This window comes from Xyrauchen texanus, unplaced genomic scaffold, assembly GCF_025860055.1.
Source record: "Xyrauchen texanus isolate HMW12.3.18 unplaced genomic scaffold, RBS_HiC_50CHRs HiC_scaffold_746, whole genome shotgun sequence".
NCBI lineage: Eukaryota > Metazoa > Chordata > Actinopteri > Cypriniformes > Catostomidae > Xyrauchen > Xyrauchen texanus.
This window is the reverse complement of record NW_026266738.1, coordinates 1-23,305: the sequence shown is the minus strand read 5'-3', so window position 1 is coordinate 23,305 and position 23,305 is coordinate 1. Positions and strand designations below refer to the sequence as shown.

General features: G+C 37.8%; 1 protein-coding gene and 1 long non-coding RNA gene across 8 annotated transcripts; one reads left to right on the top strand and one right to left on the bottom strand.

Moving 5' to 3' along the window:
* Positions 1-5,861: 5,861 nt before the first annotated feature.
* On the top strand, positions 5,862-18,962 carry LOC127642709 (uncharacterized). Of its 2 annotated transcripts, none has more exons than XR_007970383.1 (3): positions 5,862-5,902; positions 10,578-10,749; positions 18,837-18,962. It is a non-coding gene; the product is annotated as an uncharacterized LOC127642709 (long non-coding RNA). The 2 variants fall into 2 exon arrangements; XR_007970382.1 differs by lacking the exon at positions 18,837-18,962 and adding an exon at positions 14,925-15,050.
* On the bottom strand, positions 11,416-20,706 carry LOC127642707 (uncharacterized). Of its 6 annotated transcripts, XM_052125232.1 has the most exons (4): positions 19,450-20,706; positions 19,020-19,118; positions 15,372-15,503; positions 11,416-11,666 (listed from the first exon to the last, which is right to left on the bottom strand). In XM_052125232.1, the coding sequence occupies exons 1-4, from the start codon at positions 19,562-19,564 to the stop codon at positions 11,419-11,421; spliced, it is 594 nt and encodes a 197-aa protein (XP_051981192.1). In that variant the 5' UTR covers positions 19,565-20,706; the 3' UTR covers positions 11,416-11,418. The 6 variants fall into 6 exon arrangements, 5 of the variants coding, with proteins under 5 accessions (XP_051981192.1, XP_051981196.1, XP_051981193.1 ...); XM_052125236.1 differs by lacking the exon at positions 19,020-19,118 and having other exon boundaries at positions 15,372-15,536; positions 19,384-20,706; XM_052125233.1 differs by lacking the exon at positions 19,020-19,118 and having other exon boundaries at positions 15,405-15,536; positions 19,384-20,706.
* Positions 20,707-23,305: the final 2,599 nt, after the last annotated feature.

Here is a 23,305-nt window from a genome sequence, read left to right as displayed (position 1 = left end):
CAGTGAGGAAAATAAGTATTTGAACACCCTGCTATTTTGCAAGTTCTCCCACTTGGAAATCATGGAGGGGTCTGAAATTGTCATCGTAGGTGCATGTCCACTGTGAGAGACATAATCAAAAAAAAAAAAATCCAGAAATCACAATATATGATTTTTTAACTATTTATTTGTATGATACAGCTGCAAATAAGTATTTGAACACCTGTCTATCAGCTAGAATTCTGACCCTCAAAGACCTGTTAGTCTGCCTTTAAAATGTCCACCTCCACTCCATTTATTATCCTAAATTAATGCACCTCTTTGAGGTCATTAGCTGCATAAAGACACCTGTCCACCCCATACAATCAGTAAGAATCCAACTACTAACATGGCCAAGACCAAAGAGCTGTCCAAAGACACTAGAGACAAAATTGTACACCTCCACAAGGCTGGAAAGGGCTACGGGGAAATTGCCAAGCAGCTTGGTGAAAAAAGGTCCACTGTTGGAGTAATCATTAGAAAATGGAAGAAGCTAAACATGACTGTCAGTCTCCCTCGGACTGGGGCTCCATGCAAGAACTCACCTCGTGGGGTCTCAATGATCCTAAGAAAGGTGAGAAATCAGCCCAGAACTACACTGGAGGAGCTGGTCAATGACCTGAAAAGAGCTGGGACCACCGTTTCCAAGGTTACTGTTGGTAATACACTAAGACGTCATGGTTTGAAATCATGCATGGCACGGAAGGTACCCCTGCTTAAACCAGCACATGTCAAGGCCCGTCTTAAGTTTGCCAATGACCATTTGGATGATCCAGAGGAGTCATGAGAGAAAGTCATGTGGTCAGATGAGACCAAAATAGAACTTTTGGTCATAATTCCACTAACCGTGTTTGGAGGAAGAAGAATGATGAGTACCATCCCAAGAACACCATCCCTACTGTGAAGCAGGGGGGTGGTAGCATCAGCCTTGGGGGTGTTTTTCTGCACATGGGACAGGGCCGACTGCACTGTATTAAGGAGAGGATGACCGGGGCCATGTATTGCGTGATTTTGGGGAACAACCTCCTTCCCTCAGTTAGAGCATTGAAGATGGGTCGAGGCTGGGTCTTCCAGCATGACAATGACCCGTAGCGCACAGCCAGGATAACCAAGGAGTGGCTCTGTAAGAAGCATATCAAGGTTCTGGCGTGGCCTAGCCAGTCTCCAGACCTAAACCCAATAGAGAATCTTTGGAGTGAGCTCAAACTCCGTGTTTCTCAGCGACAGCCCAGAAACCTGACTGATCTAGAGAAGATCTGTGTGGAGGAGTGGGCCAAAATCCCTCCTGCAGTGTGTGCAAACCTGGTGAAAAACTACAGGAAGCGTTTGACCTCTGTAATTGCAAACAAAGGCTACTGTACCAAATATTAACATTGATTTTCTCAGGTGTTCAAATACTTATTTGCAGCTGTATCATACAAATAAATAGTTAAAAAATTATACATTGTGATTTCTGGATTTTTGTTTTAGATTTTGTCTCTCACAGTGGACATGCACCTACGATGACAATTTCAGACCCCTCCATGATTTCTAAGTGGGAGAACTTGCAAAATAGCAGGGTGTTCAAATACTTATTTTCCTCACTGTAGGTGTGAGTGATAAACATATCAATATTTAAGTCCTTTTTATGATAAATCTCCACTTTCCCTTCCACATTCTTCTTTTGTTTTTGGCAATTCACATTCTTTGGGTACATCGCCATATTCTGGGATGGGAGGAGAATTTATAGTAAAAAAGGACTTTAAAATTGATCTGTTTCTCATCCACACCTATCATATCACTTCAGAAGACATGGATTTACCCACTGGAGTCATATGGATTACTTTTATACTGCCTTTATGTGCTTTTTGGACCTACAAAGTTCTAGCCACAATTCACTTGCATTGAATGGACCTACAGAGCTGCAACATTTTCTAAAAATCTTTGTTTTGTGTTCTGCAGAAGAAAGGAAGTTATACACATCTGGGATGGCATGAGGGTGAGTCAATGATGAGAATTTTCTTTTTTAGGTGAACTATTCCTTTTAAGACATTGTGAGCATGGAGGTTGTTAATCTATGGTACATGCATCTCAAACCAGGATGGCTTAAAAAGTGGCTGGACATTGTTGCACTCCATTGACAAAGAAATACAAGGCAGCATGTAGTATAAGCTTATAGATGTTCAGTCGCATACTATTGTTCATTTTATATTGGTTAAATCAATATATTGTGCCAGTGTCTGTCTTTGTTCTAAAATTAAATTGCAATATATTTTAGGGTTTTGGTATGTTTACATATGCTATTGACATGTGCTGTAATTCTCAGGGATTGCTACCTTGATAATCACCAGTGGTTGACTTTTGAGGTTTGAGGACCCAATGGGCCAAAACGATCACATAGTGTTTCAAGTCCCTTTAGCTACATTTGCATGAAGCGGTTAAAAATTAGATAAAAGATTAAAGTCATTTCTGCTTTCAAACCTCATCGGTTTTCCTTGTTCCAGTAATGCTTAGGCTGCATGCATAGCAGGAAAAGGCCTCAATAGATCCCCCAAAAAGGAAAATACTGGCATCATTTGCTTGGATGACTTATTTTCAAAGAATACAAAAAGAGAACTATTTACAATTATTCATGCTGCTCATTCCATACAATAAATGTCAAAATGCACAAAGGACAATAAAAATAAATAATAATATTTATATATCTTAAAAGTGTCATAATAGTACTTGTGCATTAAATAAAAAGTCTTCAAAAGTCAACTGTTAGCATTGTCATAGGAACAGACTTATTTTAAAGTTGTTATTCAATAATAATCTTTCCCTTCACCTTAGCTATCAAATCTCATATGCACTTCCACATATTTAAACTTTGCACAAAACATTCAGTTACATGTGAAAGCGTTTGGTTGCGATTGTGCTGAACCAATGCAATTTGAAAAAATTATACAAGAAGGGAAGATTATCAGTTAATTACGACTTAAATTTTGGCCTGTTCCTCTCCTATGGTATGGTATGGCTTCAGAAGATTTGCAATATAGAGCACAAATCATGTAACTACTTTCTTGGTATTCTTTTTTGCCCTTTTTGGACCTTGACAGAGCCAGGTCAGTTTGTAATGTATGGGAAAAAAAATACATTCCACAGTACAGAAGAGTCATGTGAGTTAGAAATTACATGATGGGGAGTAAAAACTGACAGAATTTTCATTTTTGGATGAACAATTCCATTATGGAAATACAGTGAGGAAAATAAGTATTTGAACACCCTGCTATTTTGCAAGTTCTCCCACTTGGAAATCATGGAGGGGTCTGAAATTGTCATCGTAGGTGCATGTCCACTGTGAGAGACATAATCTAAAAAAAAAATCCAGAAATCACAACATATGATTTTTTTAACTATTTATTTGTATGATACAGCTGCAAATAAATATTTGAACACCTGTCTATCAGCTAGAATTCTGACCCTCAAAGACCTGTTAGTCTGCCTTTAAAATGTCCACCTCCACTCCATTTATTATCCTAAATTAGATGCACCTGTTTGAGGTTGTTAGCTGCATAAAGACACCTGTCCACCCCATACAATCAGTAAGAATCCAACTACTAACATGGCCAAGACCAAAGAGCTGTCCAAAGACACTAGAGACAAAATTGTACACCTCCACAAGGCTGGAAAGGGCTACGGGGAAATTGCCAAGCAGCTTGGTGAAAAAAGGTCCACTGTTGGAGCAATCATTAGAAAATGGAAGAAGCTAAACATGACTGTCAATCTCCCTCGGACTGGGGCTCCATGCAAGATCTCACCTCGTGGGGTCTCAATGATCCTAAGAAAGGTGAGAAATCAGCCCAGAACTACACGGGAGGAGCTGGTCAATGACCTGAAAAGAGCTGGGACCACCGTTTCCAAGGTTACTGTTGGTAATACACTAAGACGTCATGGTTTGAAATCATCCATGGCACGGAAGGTTCCCCTGCTTAAACCAGCACATGTCAAGGCCTATCTTAAGTTTGCCAATGACCATTTGGATGATCCAGAGGAGTCATGGGAGAAAGTCATGTGGTCAGATGAGACCAAAATAGAACTTTTTGGTCATAATTCCACTAACCGTGTTTGGAGGAAGAAGAATGATGAGTACCATCCCAAGAACACCATCCCTACTGTGAAGCATGGGGGTGGTAGCATCATGCTTTGGGGGTGTTTTTCTGCACATGGGACAGGGCTGACTGCACTGTATTAAGGAGAGGATGACCGGGGCCATGTATTGCGAGATTTTGGGGAACAACCTCCTTCCCTCAGTTAGAGCATTGAAGATGGGTCGAGGCTGGGTCTTCCAACATGACAATGACCCAAAGCACACAGCCAGGATAACCAAGGAGTGGCTCTGTAAGAAGCATATCAAGGTTCTGGCATGGCCTAGCCAGTCTCTAGACCTAAACCCAATAGAGAATCTTTGGAGGGAGCTCAAACTCCGTGTTTCTCAGCGACAGCCCAGAAACCTGACTGATCTAGAGAAGATCTGTGTGGAGGAGTGGGCCAAAATCCCTCCTGCAGTGTGTGCAAACCTGGTGAATAACTACAGGAAACGTTTGACCTCTGTAATTGCAAACAAAGGCTACTGTACCAAATATTAACATTGATTTTCTCAGGTGTTCAAATACTTATTTGCAGCTGTATCATACAAATAAATAGTTAAAAAATCATACATTGTGATTTCTGGATTTTTTTTTTTTAGATTATGTCTCTCACAGTGGACATGCACCTACGATGACAATTTCAGACCCCTCCATGATTTAAAAGTGGGAGAACTTGCAAAATAGCAGGGTGTTCAAATACTTATTTTCCTCACTGTATCTAATATAAAGCCTTATCCCTGTTTCCCAGTTGTGCTTTTTTCATGTTTAACCATGAAGCATACAGAGAGTTAACGAGCAGACGCACACAGCATGGGTGTAAAGAGTCATTCCTCGTCAGGCAGGTTATTTAACCTGGTCAGTTTCCCAATGGGATTTAATATCCTTGGAAAATATGTGTAGAAAAGAGGGTCTGGAGGTGACTGATGGCCCTCTACAGGAATCATGGATGCTCTGTTTGCTCAAACTGAGGAGGTAAATAAAGGTGATGAATGTTTGGTGCAGTGTTTAAATTTTTTATATGGAAGTGAGTGCAGCTTTTAGCAGAAGACTAAAGGAACCCAAAATGGGGATATGTTCTCTTATTGCTGCTCATGCAAACTATGTTTACTACAAATCCTGAAATGTGCATGCACTTTTTATGTATTGTATGTTGAAACCGAATCAAGATTGTACTCCCAACATTTCATGGAATCACTTTCACTAATCACTAGTCTTAAAAGGTATGTTTTTGCTTTTTATTGTTTAGTGTGCAAAATCAGATTATGTCCATTTGCATTGATGCACATGGAGGTTGTAAAAGGTACAGACATGATAGGAATAATATGTATTTATATTTTATTTATTTATGTATAAACCAGACCATATGGCACCAACAAACATACATGGTCCAAATCAATGAGATAAAAATTTTTCACCATTCTGATGGTTGATGTGAACATTAACTGAAACTCCTGACCCATATCTGCCTGATTTTATGCACTGCAGCCAGGATTGGCTGATTAGATCATCGCATGGATGATTTTTGGTGCCAGACGGGCTGGTTTGAATATTTCTGTAACTGCTGATCTCCTGGGATTTTCATACACTGCAGTCTTATATTTACTCAGAATGGTACAAAAACATCCAGTGAGCAGCAGATCAGTGGACAGAAACGCCTTGTTGATGAGAGAGGTCAACAGAGAATGGCCAGACTGGTTCGAACTGACAAAGTCTATGGCGATCGCAAATTCGCAGGGCCAGCAAAGCCCTGCTGGTCTTACATGCCAAATAAATAGGTATTTTTCATCCTTTCATTCTCAATCACCTTTTTGCCAATGTATTTTTAATTGCTTTCCACTCTTAATTATTCTACAAACAAATAGAGAAAAACGAAAAGTGTATCCAATCAGAATTTATTCCTTGATGCTTACAAGCAAATTGTGACAACTTTCACAAATCTCATGCCTGAAGCAGCGAGAAGGGTCTGGCTGCAGGCTTGCACTCTCAGACTTGCACGCTCAGACACGAGCGCTTCCGCTGCAAGTGACGTCACTTGCACGCTCAGACACTAGCGCTTCCGCTTCAGCTATCCATGTTTTCAATGTTATACAGTAAGGGCGCTATGTCATCTTCTAGTACAGAATCTCTCCAGCAGTTTGTTAAACATCATATAAGTAAAGTATTGACTTGTTAAAAGTTTAAATAATGTAAATCGCTGGTACAATTTTCTGAATTGGCTGCAAAATGACAATTTTATTATTATTATTATTACTGAACAAAACGAGCTAATGCCTGTCAGTCTAACTCTGTTTACTTTAAACAAAGACTGGCTGTGTCGGATTGAGAACAGATCATTCAAAAATCGTTTCGTAAACATATATATATATATATATATATATATATATATATATATATATATATATATATATATATATATATATGCTTTTTCGTTACATGATAAGATTTTTACATTTTACCTTAATATACGCTATTTTTTATCTCTGATACAAATAAAAATACATTAATGTTATGCCTAACAACCACTCACGGTATTAAATACATAAAGGAAACTATTTAATAGAGTGGTATTACATGGTTTGCACGTTGAACCCAGTGTAGTTCAATAGCGTTTGGACCGTCCCGTCCTGTTTTAATGTCTACATTTTTTGTAAAATACGTAATGTAAAATACATGCAATATTCGGTCATTCGACCTTGCATCTCAGTTCAGTTCAGCACAGCTCATTACATTCGAATGTAATTTCCTGTACACAGTCTAATATCAATTTTATCATTGGTTTCATTACAGATGCATGATGCACCATTCAGTTATTTTAGTTTCTGAAAACCCCTGGTACCACAGTGCACATCATGTTGCACTTTATACCACTGCAGTTTATGCCCTTCCCTGAAGCCAACCACCAAGAAAAAATAAACCTACACTGGGAAGGGCATTTAAAAAAAGCAGTTGTTTTCCAAGGTAGGTGCATTCAACTATTGGATTGTAATTGTAGGTGCACAAGCACATTCGTACATATTTGTCCTTCAAATAAACAAGACGGTACTGCTCTGAAACATTCTCTAAACTGTTGTTTTCGCATGTAAATTGTTGTTCACAGACTTGCAATGCTTTTGTCCATATTTGGGCCAAAACACATGCCAATAGAGCAAACAGTAAATGTTAAACTTTTGTTTTCTTTTGCTTGAAACACAATTTACACCTTAACAAAGTTTTTCTTGTGCATGCAAATTTAATTTATGCTTACAATCTTATGTACACTTCCACAAATGTTACCTTACATATGCAAATCATTTTATGGTATATATTGATGGGTTTTATAAACAGTAGGCAACATTTATATTGAAATTGTAATAAGAATGGGTATTCTTGTGGTTTTAGGACATCTTAAATGAAAGGTTTTGATCTACTTCAACTGTTCACATCTGTAATTGTATGGGTTTTATATTGATGCATTGGCATTGTTTTTCCTGACTTTCATACTGTGCTTTATCTACAGGCAAAAGAATATGTTGTTGCCATTTGCCCTGTAGAACTGAGGCTCATTACCATTGTCCCAATTGCAGCAAAACTGTTCTGAGGAGATATGTAATGGAAGCTCACTTAAAAATATGCGCATCAAATGTACCCCTTCAGTCCTCTAAAACTTCATCTGCAGTGGTTAATTTGTCCACAATGTCACCTGCACTGTCCTCACTGCCATCTACAGTGACACCTGCACTGTCCTCACTGCCATCTACAGTGACACCTGCGCTGTCCTCACTGCCATCTACAGTGACACCTGCGCTGTCCTCACTGCCATCTACAGTGACACCTGCGCTGTCCTCACTGCCATCTACAGTGACACCTGCGCTGTCCTCACTGCCATCTACAGTGACACCTGCCCTGTCCTCACTGCCATCTACAGTGACACCTGCACTGTCCTCACTGCCATCTACAGTGACACCTGCGGTAGCTTCTCTGACCACAACGTCCGGTTCACAATTGCCAAAAGGCAAAATTTAATAAAATGCCCACATTGTTCCATCACTGTTCTAAAAAGAACTTAAAAATCCACATTAACAGAATACATACCGACCATTCAAAAGATATCACAATGCATTCGCATCTTTCCAGTGTGTGTGTTGATCCCACAAATGGACTGTCAGCAGTTCAAAGAAGTGGTCATGGTTTCACTATACCTCTTCATGTTCAGAGAAAAACGTGGGGTAAAGCTCATCATGTAAGTTGTGAGTTGGAGGAGTGTCGCCAGTACCAGCTACTTGCTCACCGAAGTGGACACACGTATAGTCTCTGTGAACACCTTCGCTCACTGGATTATTGTATTGAGACAGCATTTGAGGAGCACCTGGAACCAAGAGTCCTTGGTCAAGCTTAAATTCATTGGAGAGTCAAAGAAGGCAGTGTGTTTGAAAAGACAAAAAATAGCTCAGACAGCTCATGTTCCATTTTCAGTGTTGGTGGCATTAGGTGAATCTCAAAAGCAAATCACTCTCTCCATACATGAGCCTACTGTTCATCACTATAATCGCCTTGGGAGAGTAATGGTCACATACAATTCAACTACAAGTACTTGGCACTGCCCATGTGCAAAGCCACGAATGTCTTGCCCTCACAAAAATATAGCCAAATGGCACTTATTCCAAACAAATAAGAACTTGTTCACAACACACAAAGATTCTAAATCAAGTGATGCCTTGGGTCCCCAGCCCTCAGAAGAGCACATCTTCACTTCCCCAATTGACCTTCAAAGCACTGTTCAATATATATATATATATCAATAAGAAAATTCCAGCTAATCTTCCAGAAGCAATTTATGTCCACAAATTGAAAAACACAATTTGCGATTCCTTTTGAATAAATTCTGGAATATATTTCCAAACGCCAATGTGTTTATATTGTATGTTGTGTTTGTCTTATTGCATGTTGCACGTTAATTGTTTGAAAAAATTGCATCTTGGTGTTTTTTTGTTAGTTTGTTTTTAAATTCTATAAACCTGATTGTTAATTTTTATCCTTTCGAAAAGAAGTTTATTCAAGTGTGCTATTAGTATATTTTTAAACAAAAAATAAGAAAGCATACTTTCAGCCTACACTTTATATACTTTATGTACTTAGAAATATTCTTAAAATTCCACTTAAGTGTACTTGACTGACTTTTGCTGAGAGAAAAGTCTGAGTGTTTTTGACCTATACTTACTATACTGTACTCTAGCATATGTATCTTATATGTATGAGATATACTTAAAAGTATAATTAATTATTCAAAGTATACTTGGCTTATAGTTGTGTTAACTCTTGATCGAGTAGCCTATTAAATATTATTTTTACATAGTTTTTCATATACAGTCTTATGAAACTTACATTTTTGGCAAATATTGATTAAAATATTAATATATAACAGATATGTCTCTAATTCTGCATATCTGAATTTGTGTGTAGGCTAGTCCACTGGTAGTGTACAGGAATTTTATTTAATTCTACTTTACTCTTTCCCCACCACTGACTGTAAGGGGCGCTAAGCGTGTAAATCAAAACGGCTTAATATTTCCAAATTAAATTAAGCATAACCCATGAAGAGAAAAGATGGACTCAATCTTCTCCATCTGTGTTTTCCATCTGTGTTTTGATCATCGTTCTGAGTATGATCAAAAAGCGGAAGCGCTAGTGTCTGAGCGTGCAAGTGACGTCACTTGCAGCGGAAGCGCTTGTGTCTGAGCGTGCAAGTCTGAGAGTGCAAGTCTGCAGCCAGACGCTATTGTCCGCTTCAGCTATCCATGTTTTCAATGTTATACAGTAAGGGGCGCTATGTCATCTTCTAGTACAGAATCTCTCCAGCAGTTTGTTAAACATCATATAAGTAAAGTATTGACTTGTTAAAAGTTTAAATAATGTAAATCGCTGGTACAATTTTCTGAATTGGCTGCAAAATGACAATTTTATTATTATTATTATTACTGAACAAAACGAGCTAATGCCTGTCAGTCTAACTCTGTTTACTTTAAACAAAGACTGGCTGTGTCGGATTGAGAACAGATCATTCAAAAATCGTTTCGTAAACATTATATATATATATATATATATATGCTTTTTCGTTACATGATAAGATTTTTACATTTTACCTTAATATACGCTATTTTTTATCTCTGATACAAATAAAAATACATTAATGTTATGCCTAACAACCACTCACGGTATTAAATACATAAAGGAAACTATTTAATAGAGTGGTATTACATGGTTTGCACGTTGAACCCAGTGTAGTTCAATAGCGTTTGGACCGTCCCGTCCTGTTTTAATGTCTACATTTTTTGTAAAATACGTAATGTAAAATACATGCAATATTCGGTCATTCGACCTTGCATCTCAGTTCAGTTCAGCACAGCTCATTACATTCGAATGTAATTTCCTGTACACAGTCTAATATCAATTTTATCATTGGTTTCATTACAGATGCATGATGCACCATTCAGTTATTTTAGTTTCTGAAAACCCCTGGTACCACAGTGCACATCATGTTGCACTTTATACCACTGCAGTTTATGCCCTTCCCTGAAGCCAACCACCAAGAAAAAAATAAACCTACACTGGGAAGGGCATTTAAAAAAAGCAGTTGTTTTCCAAGGTAGGTGCATTCAACTATTGGATTGTAATTGTAGGTGCACAAGCACATTCGTACATATTTGTCCTTCAAATAAACAAGACGGTACTGCTCTGAAACATTCTCTAAACTGTTGTTTTCAGCATGTAAATTGTTGTTCACAGACTTGCAATGCTTTTGTCCATATTTGGGCCAAAACACATGCCAATAGAGCAAACAGTAAATGTTAAACTTTTGTTTTCTTTTGCTTGAAACACAATTTACACCTTAAAAGTTTTTCTTGTGCATGCAAATTTAATTTATGCTTACAGTCTTATGTACACTTCCACAAATGTTACCTTACATATGCAAATCATTTTATGGTATATATTGATGGGTTTTATAAACAGTAGGCAACATTTATATTGAAATTGTAATAAGAATGGGTATTCTTGTGGTTTTAGGACATCTTAAATGAAAGGTTTTGATCTACTTCAACTGTTCACATCTGTAATTGTATGGGTTTTATATTGATGCATTGGCATTGTTTTTCCTGACTTTCATACTGTGCTTTATCTACAGGCAAAAGAATATGTTGTTGCCATTTGCCCTGTAGAACTGAGGCTCATTACCATTGTCCCAATTGCAGCAAAACTGTTCTGAGGAGATATGTAATGGAAGCTCACTTAAAAATATCGCATCAAATGTACCCCTTCAATCCTCTAAAACTTCATCTGCAGTGGTTAATTTGTCCACAATGTCACCTGCACTGTCCTCACTGCCATCTACAGTGACACCTGCGCTGTCCTCACTGCCATCTACAGTGACACCTGCGCTGTCCTCACTGCCATCTACAGTGACACCTGCGCTGTCCTCACTGCCATCTACAGTGACACCTGCGCTGTCCTCACTGCCATCTACAGTGACACCTGCGCTGTCCTCACTGCCATCTACAGTGACACCTCGCGGTAGCTTCTCTGACCACAACGTCCGGTTCACAATTGCCAAAAGGCAAAATTTAATAAAATGCCCACATTGTTCCATCACTGTTCTAAAAAAGAACTTAAAAATCCACATTAACAGAATACATACCGACCATTCAAAAGATATCACAATGCATTCGCATCTTTCCAGTGTGTGTGTTGATCCCACAAATGGACTGTCAGCAGTTCAAAGAAGTGGTCATGGTTTCACTATACCTCTTCATGTTCAGAGAAAAACGTGGGGTAAAGCTCATCATGTAAGTTGTGAGTTGGAGGAGTGTCGCCAGTACCAGCTACTTGCTCACCGAAGTGGACACACGTATAGTCTCTGTGAACACCTTCGCTCACTGGATTATTGTATTGAGACAGCATTTGAGGAGCACCTGGAACCAAGAGTCCTTGGTGAGATGGTCAAGCTTAAATTCATTGGAGAGTCAAAGAAGGCAGTGTGTTTGAAAAGACAAAAAATAGCTCAGACAGCTCATGTTCCATTTTCAGTGTTGGTGGCATTAGGTGAATCTCAAAAGCAAATCACTCTCTCCATACATGAGCCTACTGTTCATCACTATAATCGCCTTGGGAGAGTAATGGTCACATACAATTCAACTACAAGTACTTGGCACTGCCCATGTGCAAAGCCACGAATGTCTTGCCCTCACAAAAATATAGCCAAATGGCACTTATTCCAAACAAATAAGAACTTGTTCACAACACACAAAGATTCTAAATCAAGTGATGCCTTGGGTCCCCAGCCCTCAGAAGAGCACATCTTCACTTCCCCAATTGACCTTCAAAGCACTGTTCAATATATATATATCAATAAGAAAATTCCAGCTAATCTTCCAGAAGCAATTTGCGTCCACAAATTGAAAACACAATTTGCGATTCCTTTTGAATAAATTCTGGAATATATTTCCAAATGCCAATGTGTTTATATTGTATGTTGTGTTTGTCTTATTGCATGTTGCACGTTAATTGTTTGAAAAAATTGCATCTTGGTGTTTTTTTGTTAGTTTGTTTTTAAATTCTATAAACCTGATTGTTAATTTTTATCCTTTCGAAAAGAAGTTTATTCAAGTGTGCTATTAGTATATTTTTAAACAAAAAATAAGAAAGCATACTTTCAGCCTACACTTTATATACTTTATGTACTTAGAAATATTCTTAAAATTCCACTTAAGTGTACTTGACTGACTTTTGCTGAGAGAAAAGTCTGAGTGTTTTTGACCTATACTTACTATACTGTACTCTAGCATATGTATCTTATATGTATGAGATATACTTAAAAGTATAATTAATTATTCAAAGTATACTTGGCTTATAGTTGTGTTAACTCTTGATCGAGTAGCCTATTAAATATTATTTTTACATAGTTTTTCATATACAGTCTTATGAAACTTACATTTTTGGCAAATATTGATTAAAATATTAATATATAACAGATATGTCTCTAATTCTGCATATCTGAATTTGTGTGTAGGCTAGTCCACTGGAAGTGTACAGGAATTTTATTTAATTCTACTTTACTCTTTCCCCACCACTGACTGTAAGGAGCTAAGCGTGTAAATCAAAAGCGGCTTAATATTTCCAAATTAAATTAAGCATAACCCATGAAGAGAAAAGATGGACTCAATCTTCTCCATCTGTGTTTTCCATCTGTGTTTTGATCATCGTTCTGAGTATGATCAAAAAGCGGAAGCGCTAGTGTCTGAGCGTGCAAGTGACGTCACTTGCAGCGGAAGCGCTTGTGTCTGAGCGTGCAAGTCTGAGAGTGCAAGTCTGCAGCCAGACGCTATTGTCCGCTTCAGCTATCCATGTTTTCAATGTTATACAGTAAGGGGCGCGATGTCATCTTCTAGTACAGAATCTCTCCAGCAGTTTGTTAAACATCATATAAGTAAAGTATTGACTTGTTAAAAGTTTAAATAATGTAAATCGCTGGTACAATTTTCTGAATTGGCTGCAAAATGACAATTTTATTATTATTATTATTACTGAACAAAACGAGCTAATGCCTGTCAGTCTAACTCTGTTTACTTTAAACAAAGACTGGCTGTGTCGGATTGAGAACAGATCATTCAAAAATCGTTTCAGTAAACATTATATATATATATATATATATATATATATATATATATATATATATATATATATATATATGCTTTTTCGTTACATGATAAGATTTTTACATTTTACCTTAATATACGCTATTTTTTATCTCTGATACAAATAAAAATACATTAATGTTATGCCTAACAACCACTCACGGTATTAAATACATAAAGGAAACTATTTAATAGAGTGGTATTACATGGTTTGCACGTTGAACCCAGTGTAGTTCAATAGCGTTTGGACCGTCCCGTCCTGTTTTAATGTCTACATTTTTTGTAAAATACGTAATGTAAAATACATGCAATATTCGGTCATTCGACCTTGCATCTCAGTTCAGTTCAGCACAGCTCATTACATTCGAATGTAATTTCCTGTACACAGTCTAATATCAATTTTATCATTGGTTTCATTACAGATGCATGATGCACCATTCAGTTATTTTAGTTTCTGAAAACCCCTGGTACCACAGTGCACATCATGTTGCACTTTATACCACTGCAGTTTATGCCCTTCCCTGAAGCCAACCACCAAGAAAAAAATAAACCTACACTGGGAAGGGCATTTAAAAAAAGCAGTTGTTTTCCAAGGTAGGTGCATTCAACTATTGGATTGTAATTGTAGGTGCACAAGCACATTCGTACATATTTGTCCTTCAAATAAACAAGACGGTACTGCTCTGAAACATTCTCTAAACTGTTGTTTTCGCATGTAAATTGTTGTTCACAGACTTGCAATGCTTTTGTCCATATTTGGGCCAAAACACATGCCAATAGAGCAAACAGTAAATGTTAAACTTTTGTTTTCTTTTGCTTGAAACACAATTTACACCTTAACAAAGTTTTTCTTGTGCATGCAAATTTAATTTATGCTTACAATCTTATGTACACTTCCACAAATGTTACCTTACATATGCAAATCATTTTATGGTATATATTGATGGGTTTTATAAACAGTAGGCAACATTTATATTGAAATTGTAATAAGAATGGGTATTCTTGTGGTTTTAGGACATCTTAAATGAAAGGTTTTGATCTACTTCAACTGTTCACATCTGTAATTGTATGGGTTTTATATTGATGCATTGGCATTGTTTTTCCTGACTTTCATACTGTGCTTTATCTACAGGCAAAAGAATATGTTGTTGCCATTTGCCCTGTAGAACTGAGGCTCATTACCATTGTCCCAATTGCAGCAAAACTGTTCTGAGGAGATATGTAATGGAAGCTCACTTAAAAATATGCGCATCAAATGTACCCCTTCAATCCTCTAAAACTTCATCTGCAGTGGTTAATTTGTCCACAATGTCACCTGCACTGTCCTCACTGCCATCTACAGTGACACCTGCGCTGTCCTCACTGCCATCTACAGTGACACCTGCGCTGTCCTCACTGCCATCTACAGTGACACCTGCGCTGTCCTCACTGCCATCTACAGTGTCACCTGCGCTGTCCTCACTGCCATCTACAGTGACACCTGCGCTGTCCTCACTGCCATCTACAGTGACACCTGCCCTGTCCTCACTGCCATCTACAGTGACACCTGCGCTGTCCTCACTGCCATCTACAGTGACACCTGCGCTGTCCTCACTGCCATCTACAGTGACACCTGCGCTGTCCTCACTGCCATCTACAGTGACACCTGCGCTGTCCTCACTGCCATCTACAGTGACACCTGCCCTGTCCTCACTGCCATCTACAGTGACACCTGCGCTGTCCTCACTGCCATCTACAGTGACACCTCGCGTAGCTTCTCTGACCACAACGTCCGGTTCACAATTGCCAAAAAGGCAAAATTTAATAAAATGCCCACATTGTTCCATCACTGTTCTAAAAAAGAACTTAAAAATCCTCATTAACAGAATACATACCGACCATTCAAAAGATATCACAATGCATTCAGCATCTTTCCAGTGTGTGTGTTGATCCCACAAATGGACTGTCAGCAGTTCAAAGAAGTGGTCATGGTTTCACTATACCTCTTCATGTTCAGAGAAAACGTGGGGTAAAGCTCATCATGTAAGTTGTGAGTTGGAGGAGTGTCGCCAGTACCAGCTACTTGCTCACCGAAGTGGACACACGTATAGTCTCTGTGAACACCTTCAGCTCACTGGATTATTGTATTGAGACAGCATTTGAGGAGCACCTGGAACCAAGAGTCCTTGGTGAGATGGTCAAGCTTAAATTCATTGGAGAGTCAAAGAAGGCAGTGTGTTTGAAAAGACAAAAAATAGCTCAGACAGCTCATGTTCCATTTTCAGTGTTGGTGGCATTAGGTGAATCTCAAAAGCAAATCACTCTCTCCATACATGAGCCTACTGTTCATCACTATAATCGCCTTGGGAGAGTAATGGTCACATACAATTCAACTACAAGTACTTGGCACTGCCCATGTGCAAAGCCACGAATGTCTTGCCCTCACAAAAATATAGCCAAATGGCACTTATTCCAAACAAATAAGAACTTGTTCACAACACACAAAGATTCTAAATCAAGTGATGCCTTGGGTCCCCAGCCCTCAGAAGAGCACATCTTCACTTCCCCAATTGACCTTCAAAGCACTGTTCAATATATATATATATCAATAAGAAAATTCCAGCTAATCTTCCAGAAGCAATTTACGTCCACAAATTGAAAACACAATTTGCGATTCCTTTTGAATAAATTCTGGAATATATTTCCAAATGCCAATGTGTTTATATTGTATGTTGTGTTTGTCTTATTGCATGTTGCACGTTAATTGTTTGAAAAAATTGCATCTTGGTGTTTTTTTGTTAGTTTGTTTTTAAATTCTATAAACCTGATTGTTAATTTTTATCCTTTCGAAAAGAAGTTTATTCAAGTGTGCTATTAGTATATTTTTAAACAAAAAATAAGAAAGCATACTTTCAGCCTACACTTTATATACTTTATGTACTTAGAAATATTCTTAAAATTCCACTTAAGTGTACTTGACTGACTTCTGCTGAGAGAAAAGTCTGAGTGTTTTTGACCTATACTTACTATACTGTACTCTAGCATATGTATCTTATATGTATGAGATATACTTAAAAGTATGATAAATTATTCAAAGTATACTTGGCTTATAGTTGTGTTAACTCTTGATCGAGTAGCCTATTAAATATTATTTTTACATAGTTTTTCATATACAGTCTTATGAAACTTACATTTTTGGCAAATATTGATTAAAATATTAATATATAACAGATATGTCTCTAATTCTGCATATCTGAATTTGTGTGTAGGCTAGTCCACTGGTAGTGTACAGGAATTTTATTTAATTCTACTTTACTCTTTCCCCACCACTGACTGTAAGGGGCGCTAAGCGTGTAAATCAAAACGGCTTAATATTTCCAAATTAAATTAAGCATAACCCATGAAGAGAAAAGATGGACTCAATCTTCTCCATCTGTGTTTTTCCATCTGTGTTTTGATCATCGTTCTGAGTATGATCAAAAAGCGGAAGCGCTAGTGTCTGAGCGTGCAAGTGACGTCACTTGCAGCGGAAGCGCTTGTGTCTGAGCGTGCAACTTGCAGCGGAAGCGCTTGTGTCTGAGCGTGCAAGTCTGAGAGTGCAAGTCTGCAGCCAGACGCTATTGTCCGCTTCAGCTATCCATGTTTTCAATGTTATACAGTAAGGGGCGCGATGTCATCTTCTAGTACAGAATCTCTCCAGCAGTTTGTTAAACATCATATAAGTAAAGTATTGACTTGTTAAAAGTTTAAATAATGTAAATCGCTGGTACAATTTTCTGAATTGGCTGCAAAATGACAATTTTATTATTATTATTATTACTGAACAAAACGAGCTAATGCCTGTCAGTCTAACTCTGTTTACTTTAAACAAAGACTGGCTGTGTCGGATTGAGAACAGATCATTCAAAAATCGTTTCAGTAAACATTATATATATATATATATATATATATATATATATATATATATATATATATATATATATTATATGCTTTTTCGTTACATGATAAGATTTTTACATTTTACCTTAATATACGCTTATTTTTTATCTCTGATACAAATAAAAATACATTAATGTTATGCCTAACAACCACTCACGGTATTAAATACATAAAGGAAACTATTTAATAGAGTGGTATTACATGGTTTGCACGTTGAACCCAGTGTAGTTCAATAGCGTTTGGACCGTCCCGTCCTGTTTTAATGTCTACATTTTTTGTAAAATACGTAATGTAAAATACATGCAATATTCGGTCATTCGACCTTGCATCTCAGTTCAGTTCAGCACAGCTCATTACATTCGAATGTAATTTCCTGTACACAGTCTAATATCAATTTTATCATTGGTTTCATTACAGATGCATGATGCACCATTCAGTTATTTTAGTTTCTGAAAACCCCTGGTACCACAGTGCACATCATGTTGCACTTTATACCACTGCAGTTTATGCCCTTCCCTGAAGCCAACCACCAAGAAAAAATAAACCTACACTGGGAAGGGCATTTAAAAAAAGCAGTTGTTTTCCAAGGTAGGTGCATTCAACTATTGGATTGTAATTGTAGGTGCACAAGCACATTCGTACATATTTGTCCTTCAAATAAACAAGACGGTACTGCTCTGAAACATTCTCTAAACTGTTGTTTTCGCATGTAAATTGTTGTTCACAGACTTGCAATGCTTTTGTCCATATTTGGGCCAAAACACATGCCAATAGAGCAAACAGTAAATGTTAAACTTTTGTTTTCTTTTGCTTGAAACACAATTTACACCTTAACAAAGTTTTTCTTGTGCATGCAAATTTAATTTATGCTTACAATCTTATGTACACTTCCACAAATGTTACCTTACATATGCAAATCATTTTATGGTATATATTGATGGGTTTTATAAACAGTAGGCAACATTTATATTGAAATTGTAATAAGAATGGGTATTCTTGTGGTTTTAGGACATCTTAAATGAAAGGTTTTGATCTACTTCAACTGTTCACATCTGTAATTGTATGGGTTTTATATTGATGCATTGGCATTGTTTTTCCTGACTTTCATACTGTGCTTTATCTACAGGCAAAAGAATATGTTGTTGCCATTTGCCCTGTAGAACTGAGGCTCATTACCATTGTCCCAATTGCAGCAAAACTGTTCTGAGGAGATATGTAATGGAAGCTCACTTAAAAATATGCGCATCAAATGTACCCCTTCAATCCTCTAAAACTTCATCTGCAGTGGTTAATTTGTCCACAATGTCACCTGCACTGTCCTCACTGCCATCTACAGTGACACCTGCGCTGTCCTCACTGCCATCTACAGTGACACCTGCGCTGTCCTCACTGCCATCTACAGTGACACCTGCGCTGTCCTCACTGCCATCTACAGTGACACCTGCGCTTGTCCTCACTGCCATCTACAGTGACACCTGCCCTGTCCTCACTGCCATCTACAGTGACACCTGCGCTGTCCTCACTGCCATCTACAGTGACACCTGCGCTGTCCTCACTGCCATCTACAGTGACACCTGCGCTGTCCTCACTGCCATCTACAGTGACACCTGCGCTGTCCTCACTGCCATCTACAGTGACACCTGCGCTGTCCTCACTGCCATCTACAGTGACACCTGCCCTGTCCTCACTGCCATCTACAGTGACACCTGCGCTGTCCTCACTGCCATCTACAGTGACACCTGCGGTAGCTTCTCTGACCACAACGTCCGGTTCACAATTGCCAAAAAGGCAAAATTTAATAAAATGCCCACATTGTTCCATCACTGTTCTAAAAAAGAACTTAAAAATCCTCATTAACAGAATACATACCGACCATTCAAAAGATATCACAATGCATTCGCATCTTTCCAGTGTGTGTGTTGATCCCACAAATGGACTGTCAGCAGTTCAAAGAAGTGGTCATGGTTTCACTATACCTCTTCATGTTCAGAGAAAAACGTGGGGTAAAGCTCATCATGTAAGTTGTGAGTTGGAGGAGTGTCGCCAGTACCAGCTACTTGCTCACCGAAGTGGACACACGTATAGTCTCTGTGAACACCTTCGCTCACTGGATTATTGTATTGAGACAGCATTTGAGGAGCACCTGGAACCAAGAGTCCTTGGTGAGATGGTCAAGCTTAAATTCATTGGAGAGTCAAAGAAGGCAGTGTGTTTGAAAAGACAAAAAATAGCTCAGACAGCTCATGTTCCATTTTCAGTGTTGGTGGCATTAGGTGAATCTCAAAAGCAAATCACTCTCTCCATATATGAGCCTACTGTTTATCACTATAATCGCCTTGGGAGAGTAATGGTCACATACAATTCAACTACAAGTACTTGGCACTGCCCATGTGCAAAGCCACGAATGTCTTGCCCTCACAAAAATATAGCCAAATGGCACTTATTCCAAACAAATAAGAACTTGTTCACAACACACAAAGATTCTAAATCAAGTGATGCCTTGGGTCCCCAGCCCTCAGAAGAGCACATCTTCACTTCCCCAATTGACCTTCAAAGCACTGTTCAATATATATATATATCAATAAGAAAATTCCAGCTAATCTTCCAGAAGCAATTTGCGTCCACAAATTGAAAACACAATTTGCGATTCCTTTTGAATAAATTCTGGAATATATTTCCAAATGCCAATGTGTTTATATTGTATGTTGTGTTTGTCTTATTGCATGTTGCACGTTAATTGTTTGAAAAAATTGCATCTTGGTGTTTTTTTGTTAGTTTGTTTTTAAATTCTATAAACCTGATTGTTAATTTTTATCCTTTCGAAAAAGAAGTTTATTCAAGTGTGCTATTAGTATATTTTTAAACAAAAAATAAGAAAGCATACTTTCAGCCTACACTTTATATACTTTATGTACTTAGAAATATTCTTAAAATTCCACTTAAGTGTACTTGACTGACTTTTGCTGAGAGAAAAGTCTGAGTGTTTTTGACCTATACTTACTATACTGTACTCTAGCATATGTATCTTATATGTATGAGATATACTTAAAAGTATAATAAATTATTCAAAGTATACTTGGCTTATAGTTGTGTTAACTCTTGATCGAAGTAGCCTATTAAATATTATTTTTACATAGTTTTTCATATACAGTCTTATGAAACTTACATTTTTGGCAAATATTGATTAAAATATTAATATATAACAGATATGTCTCTAATTCTGCATATCTGAATTTGTGTGTAGGCTAGTCCACTGGTAGTGTACAGGAATTTTATTTAATTCTACTTTACTCTTTCCCCACCACTGACTGTAAGGGGCGCTAAGCGTGTAAATCAAAACGGCTTAATATTTCCAAATTAAATTAAGCATAACCCATGAAGAGAAAAGATGGACTCAATCTTCTCCATCTGTGTTTTCCATCTGTGTTTTGATCATCGTTCTGAGTATGATCAAAAAGCGGAAGCGCTAGTGTCTGAGCGTGCAAGTGACGTCACTTGCAGCGGAAGCGCTTGTGTCTGAGCGTGCAACTTGCAGCGGAAGCGCTTGTGTCTGAGCGTGCAAGTCTGAGAGTGCAAGTCTGCAGCCAGACGCTATTGGAAGCAGCAGGTGAGTTTGAGCTCCACCCCCTCAGGCTTTCAGAATTTCCACAGAATCCCTCAACAGTGCAAATGAATGAGCAACAAAAGTCAGTTTGTCAGATTCATCAGCCAATCAGATTGATTTATTTGTTCTTGTTGGACGTTATCTTTAGGATATGTCCCGGTTGAGACCTTCTAGCTGGCCTTGAGTGACGCAATCACGCTTAACGTCATTCGAAAGCGAAGAGCGCGTGATCATTACTGTCATCGCCATTGAGAAAGAGATCCTTATGGATTTACAAACACGAAATGTTCTGCATGACTTTGTGATTGCTTAATTTATTAAATAGGAAAGGAGGACTGATTTTCACTTCAATATACTGGTAAGTTGTTTTGCATTGTTATAGAAACATCAGGAGTTTTCTGTGTGTAAATTAGGCTTGAGCATTCAGTGTCGGATCAAGTTTTGAAAAGTAATGCTGGGTTCAATTCAACTCGAAGTCGGATTTTCAACTTCCTACTAGACAAAGTATAATGGAATGCATCTAAGTCAGAATTACAACTTGTAGACTCATGCAGAAATTCTCAACTCTGATTTTGTCGAGATGCAGGGGCATGATGTCACACAAACATGTCGACACTCAGTGGAGATACAAAGTAATTGATAAACATTCACTTTATTAATTAATATCGATACACGAGTTCGTTTCCACATTACATGATATTAAAGCTTGTTTAACAAACGCCTACAGAAACAAGTTTATAAAACATTATGATCTCTTTTGATAATCGTACACCTGAAGCACAAAATGCTAGCGCTGCAGCATTGTTTATCAGTTGGGTTGCTATAGAGACATCCCTAATGAGAGTCAAACAACATTTAAGCTAACGGGAGCGTTGCAGTTTTGTTTCCTTAAACATTATCTTTCATCGTAAAAATCAATGTAAGTGAATGCTGACCGAGACTAACATTCTGCTTAACATATCCCTTTGTGTTCCGTGAAAGAAAGAAGTAATAGTTGTTTGGACAAAAATTTAGGTAAATAATGACAACATGATTAGATTTTTGTGTGAACTAATTATTTAAATAAATCATTAAACGGCCCATAAAAAGATAGGACATCTTTGGATTGCAGCAAAACTTTTATTTCCTCAGATATCACTCGTGTTTGTTTAGTCAAAGTCTTTTCTGGCTGCCTTGCTTTGGTTTTGATTGTTTTACTCTGCGGGAAACAGAATCTTAAACAAAGATGCATAAGAAGCCAAAATACAACCGTTATTAATAAGCATAATGTCATATTCCCACTAAACTTCTGCTCTGTTTTAAAAACAATTGAGGGATTGGCCTATTTATTTTATTTTCATGCTTGTTAACCTGGTCTCAGAGAATTGTTTAATACTTTTAGGTGTAACCAGAGCCAGACTAATTCAAAATCTCCAGTTTATTTTTCTTTGATTTCGGGTTTAGTGAGGGTCTTCTCCAATGTTGATTTTGGTCAAACCGTGGAAGAGGGAAAGACTCTTAACACTTAAAAACATCAGTGATAACATACACAATTCTTAATTATGAATGTGTTTTATATAATGGCAATTGAATTAAAACAGCTGCTCTCTGTGTGGCCTTAGAACCTCTGAGAAACGTTTCTATGCTTGGTAATACCATGTTTTTGGACATGGGGCTACCAAGGTAATATGTATTCTTTGAAGTTCATGTGAATACAGCAGTATCTGAATCAAGTGTTCATGCAGTATCATAATATATACAAAATTTCCATGGTATTGCCTTCTGATACCACCATTGGTCTGTGGAACCACAACCCAAGGATGTAAACAAATAGTCAATATTCCAGTGCAATTGCTGTCTAAGGTGGTTACCTAAAATATTTAGGAGAACAGGAAAGAATGTGATTATAAGTTTAATGGGCTGGCTGCAGCCTTTGAGGCCATGATAATTATACCATATTCTGGCAGAGGTTCTGAGATGTTCTGCACATATAAAATTGTGTAGTGTTGATG

What these genes read in the sequence shown, in the direction of transcription:
- LOC127642707 (XM_052125236.1), bottom strand. Translation starts at nt 19,564, where the DNA reads ATGAGGATTTTTAAGTTCTTTTTTAGAACAGTGATGGAACAATGTGGG. An exon ending in TGGCAGTGAGGACAGGGCAG is followed by an intron (nt 15,537 to 19,383) that starts GTGTCACTGTAG and finishes AAGCTACGCGAG; the next exon opens with GTGTCACTGTAGATGGCAGT. An exon ending in TGGCAGTGAGGACAGCGCAG is followed by an intron (nt 11,667 to 15,371) that starts GTGTCACTGTAG and finishes AGCTACCGCGAG; the next exon opens with GTGTCACTGTAGATGGCAGT.